The following is a 6,807-nucleotide window of genomic DNA, read 5'->3' as shown; positions in this document are numbered from 1 at the left end:
AAATTTTAAGTTCAACCTTCAAATAAGTTTCTACCTAAACTTTTATTTCTGTCTCAAGAGGGAAGTTGACAAGAATGACCAGGTAGGAATGATGCTATGGTTGATGCTGATGCTCTTCTGGTTCCTGGCTCCAACTACAGCAAAGAGGCTACAAACCATGTGTGTGTTCAGGGATTATATCCCATTACAGGAATGCTACTATAGGCCTGGTGATCATATTATTGGTGGGAATTTGCGTTTGGGAGCTAGTTTAAATTCTACTGTCCCACACTTTAATACATCAAATCTTCTTTTAGATAATAGGTAAGTTTCAGCTGGATCTCTTTCAAAAATACTTCTTCTAGTATTCTGCACTGTCTTAGTGTAATATACATCTTCTCCTTTTCTCAGTAAACTAGCAAGCTCCTAAAATAAGCCGCAATTCTGAACTTCTGAAAGCTAGGTTCTTCAAAAGGAATTCTTTACTGAAAGGGGTAATCCAGATACTAGCCAAAGCAGAGTCTAAGATACCCCCAGGCATACAGGAAGAGATAAATGAATGTGGATTTAGTCAACCAAAGAAACAACATGTTAATCCCCCTCCCCCTTTTCTGGGAACGTATCTTAGAAAAGTTTTTCAGGAAGTTCCTCTCAGAGCTGGAATTTTTCTGGTCACTTCTCCTCTTGCTATCTCTCCAAGAGGTGACAAGGTTGCAGGCATCTGGCTGCAGTCATATATCGTGTGCAAGTTATACAGATTCAATACAAGGCTTAAGATATTCAGGTTACATCAAAACGGTTACTTGTACCAACTCTCCCCATCCTTCTTCTTCCATTAAAGAATGGCAGCATTCAGGTTTAGCTGAGAAAGATCCTTAAAAAAAACCCAAACCCAATTTGGATGTTGCTGCACCAAACCAAACACTGAAGCAAAATCTACAAGCAAACTACCTTAACTGTAATATTCCCTGTATTTTTCGCACTATAGACTCATCCCCAGTAACTACCAGCATATCCTTGCATTGATGTTTGCTGTCTCCCAGGTCAATAAGGATTTTCTTCTACTCCCCAACATCACCCTTGGCTTCCACATCTATGGCCATTTCCAGAGGGAGATAGTTATTTCCTTAAACAGCCTCTCCATGCTCTCCTCACAAGGCCAAGTGGTTCCAGGTTACAAATGTGGCTGGAAGGGCACTCTGTTCTCCATCATTGGTGGCCTCAATCCCAAATCTTCAAGGCAGATGGATTCCATCTTCAGCATCTTTAAGGTCTCACAGGTAAGAGAGCTCTCTTGGATACAGTATGGAGTAGACAGAGATCAGAAGGTTACTCAAAAGCAGAGAGGAAGGGTTTTTGGGGGGAGGCATATCAAGAGCATGTGACTCTTAGTTAATTCTTTATTAAAAAGTGGCCATCATTTTAGTGCCATTTATTCTCTGAATCCGATTGTTAGTTTGTTTCTCTTGTCTTCCAACATACCTCAACCAATAAAAATGTGTAACTGTTGATCCCGAAAGTGAACGTCAACTTTTACTTTGTTTTTGAAAAAATAATTTCATTTTCTCCAGCTTGGTGTTGGCTTTGAGTTCTCTCAGGGAGAGAGAAGAGTTTATCCTTCCTTCTTCCGGATTAATCCTAAAGAATCTTCTCAATATGTGGGTTTAGTCCAGCTGCTCCTGCATTTCCGGTGGAACTGGGTTGGACTTATTGCCCCTGAAGATGAGAGGGGAGAACGTTTCATCTCAACTCTGACCCCAATGCTCCAGGAGAAGGAGATCTGCCTGGCTTTCTCTGACAGGTTGAAATCACATGATTTTGAGATTATAATGAAAAAAATAGTTCTCATTTTCAAGACTTGGTCAAAAACTGAAGTGATTCTTCTTTTTGGAGACTATGATTGTAGTTTAAGTGTACAGACAATTTTGTTTCTCCATTTAAAATCAAGCAAGACAACATTTCAGAATGTTTGGATCTTAACCTCCCATTGGAAACTTAGTGTGGCGGAATCTGAATACTCATTGTTATTTGTAAAGTCTTTCCATGGAGTCTTGCATTTCAGAGACCACACCGGGGATGTCTCAGAATTCAATCATTTTGTTCTGTCTTTAGACCCTTTGAACCCCCAAGGAGATGTCTTTCTCCCTCTATGGTGGGGATTGGTTTTTGGCTGCAAGATCCATAAATCAGGAGAGATCCCTCCAAAGGGGGAAAAACAATGTACAGGAAAGGAGAATGTGCAGAATCTGCCCAATTACATTTTTGAAACAAGAATGACAGGTGAAAGTTACAATATCTACAATGCCATTTATGCTGTGGCACATGCATTACATGCAATGTTTGGATCCAGAGCCCGAAAAAATGTGATGAGGTTTGGAAAGAGGACCCCAAATATCCAATCATGGCAGGTAATTTCTGTGGTTTCTCAGAGAGGAAGATTCCCATATGCATTTCCTCAGTTACTGATTCAATATCCACATGTTATCATATCAATGCATATTAAAAGCAATTATTAGAAAAATATGAGTTAAGAATAATGTTTTTTTGGAAGAGGTTAGAGAGAGGGGAAAAGAGAAGTGAAGGTTCATTAAAATATCTAAAAGTATGTCTAGCTAATGTTTGAAATGTAGTCAAAAGATGGGCTTATTTTATCATGTGTGGTGGCCTTGTGAAAAAAAAAAATTCTGGCCAAAAATACACAGATGGCTAGAAAAGATAATAGGGAAACATGTAGATTTTATAGCTGAACTATTTTTATTAGGGATGATACCAGAAAAATATGATCAGAAAAGTATGTATTTAGTATCACATGTCTTAACAGCAGTGAGGATTATTTTTGTACAACATTGGAAAGATGAAGAAAGACCGCAATAGGAAGAGATAGTTAAGAAGATACTAGACTCTGCAGGAATGGAGACTTACATTTAAAATTAAACAGAAAGAAGACACAGAATATGATCAGACATGGAACTTATTTTACCAGTGGTTGGAGAGTAAGAATGGAATCTGTATTGTTAAGCAAATTAAATACCCAGAAGACACATTTATTAAGCAATATGAAATATAATTAATAGAAAATTAATAAAAGTTATTACAAAGATAAGAAAAAAGAAGAAAGACCTTCATAAAGTCCTGAAAGGCTTCAATGTTTACCTGGGTTTCAGGAGGTAACCATGACAGGAAGTAGAAGTCAACTGAGACCACAACAACAAATCTGTCTATGTTTGAGAAAGAAGCTTCAAGAAGTCAGAAGAAATCCTAGTTGGCATATTTGGAGAAAAACCTCCGTTTGCCTCAGCATGTAACCTGAATCCAACTTGTAGAAAGACACTCAATTCATTTTAATCCTGGTTTATGTTTCTATAGTTTAACATCCTACTTGACCCTTCCCCCCATTTGTTCAGCTTTATGCTTATTGTACTGCTCAGCTTGTATTAATGCAGCCACGTGAGCACATAAAGAAGGACTCAAAATAGTCTTAATGGGTTGTTTGTCTCAAACCCATCAGACTTTTCTGCATTACTGGATAAACATTGAACTTCTGTGAATAGTGAAGAGACAAATCAGGGCAAGCACTTCCTTTTCCTTGACTCCATTTCATCAAACATGGTTCCTGCATTGTGCTCTGTTCGATTCTCAGATAGAAAAAAATCAAAGGAATTGTACTCTGTTGCCATACAAATCATTTAATCGTTGCTACAGTGAATTGATCAGTTACAAGACCTTGGGATAAAGTAAATATTTAAAACTACATGTAATCAAATATCTCAGGAGGAAAAGCACATGATTAATTTTGTAATGTGGCACTGAAATTTTTCATATGTGCTTATTCTGATAAAGCTTTATTTAAAGAAACCATGATACAAAGGACCAATGATAAAGATTTTTTTTTTTTGTAGTTTCAGAGTAAATACTTGGTGTTACTCCAGATTCCTCAATTCTCCACCAAGAGAATCCTCTAGCTTTTCAGACATAAATTCATCTTCTCATAATTGTCACCATGTTCTGATAGAAGCCATAACCGTAGCTCTAACCAAATACTCCTATTTCTAAAGATCACGTTTATTTCAGATTCTTCCCTATTTGGGCAATGTGCAGTTCAACAACAGTGCTGGAGATGAAGTCTTCTTCTCAGAAGATGGACTGAGATCTGCTCGTTATGACCTTCTCAATTGGCTTTTCCTCCCCAATCAATCTTTCGTCCCCATGAAAGTTGGGCAAGTGAATCCTGAGGCTCCCCCAGGCCAGGATTTCACCATTAAGTCTGATGGAATTGTCTGGGCCACAAAGGTGAGCTGCAAGGAAATGTTGTAAATTCTGGGAAAGATTCATTCTCTTCCTGAAATGCAGAACATCCTTCTAACTCAATTGAGTCAGAAATCATGGCAGTCATTTCGTGACAAATCTGCTTTTCATGTAACACATTTGAGGTCTGATTTGTGTCATTCCACAAAGGGAACAATTTCTGTTTGAAACACAGAATGCAATTACAGCAAAAAACAGTGATTTCCATGGACCATTTCTGCTCAGTTGCATCCATATAGTTCTTTCTTTTAGAAACGCTGTGATTCAGTCACAAGCCTTCCTTTGCAGGATGAAACCCCAGTTCCAATCTCCAGCATCTGTTGGTTGATTGGGTGTTTTATTGGCCTGCATCCCCTAGCAGCTGTTCCTGGTTTTTGATAGACAATGGTGAACAATTTATTTTGAAGAGATTCTGAGCATAGAAATAGGAATGTGGGAACCAATTAAATAATTCATTGGTATTTCTCTTTCAGACCATCCCCTTTGCCAGGTGTGGCAGGAAGAGGTGCCAGGCAGGAGAAAGGAGAAGAGTTCCTGAGGGCAAGCAAGTTTGCTGCTACCAGTGTGACGCTTGTCCAGAAGGGACCTTTTCTAATCAGACAGGTAGACCAGACTTTAAACCTTAATCCTTCAGAATCAAAGGAAGACATTCATTAAATCAATCTATTTTTGTTTTTATTGTCATTTGGGATGAGATTGATGTCCATTCATAGTGCCCTACCACAGAGGACACTTTTCCTAATCCTCAGCAATTGCTATTAGGATAGATTGAGGGCAGAATTTGTGAATCCCCAACATGCATTTCCACTCTAACATCCAATTGGGAAAACCAACTTCCAATGTTTTCCTGAGGTAGTGTGGTGTGTGATCCAAAGGTTTAATTTTTATCATTTAGTGCATGCTTCTTCCATCAGCTCTATCAACCTCTGAGGAAATAGACCTGCCAGACAAAAAGGAGATCCATCTATCTATACCATTTTGATAGAGGAGGATCAAAAAAGTCTGAATGAACAAATTTGACGTACAAAGCAGAGAGGTTAAGATATTATACACAGAATTAAAATAGCAGCATTCCTGGATAACAGATAACAGATTCTTCTGTTGGTTCCAATATAATGTGAGAGATAAAAGAGGTAGTAATTTCAACCTGAAAGCCTCATTACCCATGGAAGTGCACATTGAATGGATAGCTGGAATTGAACAAATCCTCATCACTGGTTAATCAGTATCATCATAAATGAAGGATATGCTCTTTAAGATGCCCCATAAATTACACAGTGGGTTCTTTATTTAATCCCTTTGTAGGTAAGTCAATAGCAGAAAGGAAATATGCATATCAAAAGACAAAGACTTTTGATTTCAGATGCAGTTCATTGTGAATCCTGCCCAGAAGACCAATTTCCCAACAAGGACAAGGACCAATGCATTGCCAAGAAGATCCACTTCCTTGCTTACCAAGACACCCTGGGATACACATTAGTTTTTCTTGCTCTTTTTCTATCTGGGATCACTTCTGCAGTCCTGCTGATTTTCTATAAACATCATGACACACCGATTGTCAAAGCCAACAACCGAGGTCTCAGCTACATCCTCCTAGTCTCCCTTCTGCTCTGCTTCCTCTGCTCCTTCCTCTTCATTGGTCAACCAGGGAAGGTCACCTGTCTCTTCCAACAATCTGCTTTTGCCATTCTCTTTTCTCTTGCAGTTTCCTCTGTGTTGGCAAAGACTGTCATGGTGGTTCTGGCCTTCATGGCCACCAAGCCAGGGAACAAGACAAGGAAACTCTTAGGAAAACCACTGTCCAACTCCATTATCATAGCCTGTCCCCTGGTCCAAGCCCTTCTTTGTGCCACTTGGCTGGGAACCTCTCCCCCATTTCTTAACTTGGACTTCCACTCCTTGTTTGGAGAGATCATCTTGGAATGTAAGCAAGGCTCAACTGTCATGTTTTATGGTGTCCTCTCTTACCTAGGACTTTTGGCTCTTGTCAGTTTCACAGTGGCATTTCTAGCTAGGAAATTGCCTGATAGTTTTAATGAGGCCAAGTTCATTACTTTTAGCATGCTGGTCTTTTGCAGTGTTTGGATCACCTTCCTCCCTACCTACCTGAGCACCAAAGGGAAGTCCATGGTGATAGTGGAGATCTTCTCCATCTTGGCCTCTGGGTCTGGTCTCTTGGTTTGTATCTTTCTTCCCAAATGCTATGTTATAATACTGAGGCCCCATCTTAATTGTAAAGAAAATATAGTAAGAAACAAGAATTTCTAATTAATGCTAGGATTAGCCTCATTTATATTTATCTTTGTGGCATATTTAAAATGTGATAATATTTCTAATAAATGATGTCGTGAAGGAGGAATTTGTCCATAAAAGAATTCCTTATCAAGTTCTGCAACTGCTTACAATATTCCTGTGATCAGTCTTTTGTTTTTCATGTTTTCAAAGGGTCCTTAACGAGGTCCAATGCCCTGTATGTATGGAAAACTTGTTATTAAAGAAGTGTTTCTTATTTTAGATATTTCT

The 6,807-nt window shown here is 38.8% G+C and overlaps 1 protein-coding gene across 1 annotated transcript; it reads left to right on the top strand.

The window, feature by feature from the left end:
• The first annotated feature begins 1,223 nt into the window (after nucleotides 1-1,223).
• On the top strand, nucleotides 1,224-6,552 carry LOC148133608 (vomeronasal type-2 receptor 26-like). Its single transcript, XM_087967052.1, has 5 exons — nucleotides 1,224-1,259; nucleotides 1,551-2,387; nucleotides 4,051-4,269; nucleotides 4,758-4,887; nucleotides 5,648-6,552. The coding sequence occupies exons 1-5, from the start codon at nucleotides 1,224-1,226 to the stop codon at nucleotides 6,550-6,552; spliced, it is 2,127 nt and encodes a 708-aa protein (XP_087823178.1).
• Nucleotides 6,553-6,807: the final 255 nt, after the last annotated feature.

Source organism: Notechis scutatus, chromosome 1 (genome assembly GCF_049901735.1).
Source record: "Notechis scutatus isolate UNSWTSFEM ecotype Mainland chromosome 1, rNotScu1.2, whole genome shotgun sequence".
In the NCBI taxonomy this organism is placed as follows: Eukaryota; Metazoa; Chordata; class Lepidosauria; order Squamata; family Elapidae; genus Notechis; species Notechis scutatus.
This window is presented reverse-complemented; position numbering and strand designations above follow the sequence as displayed.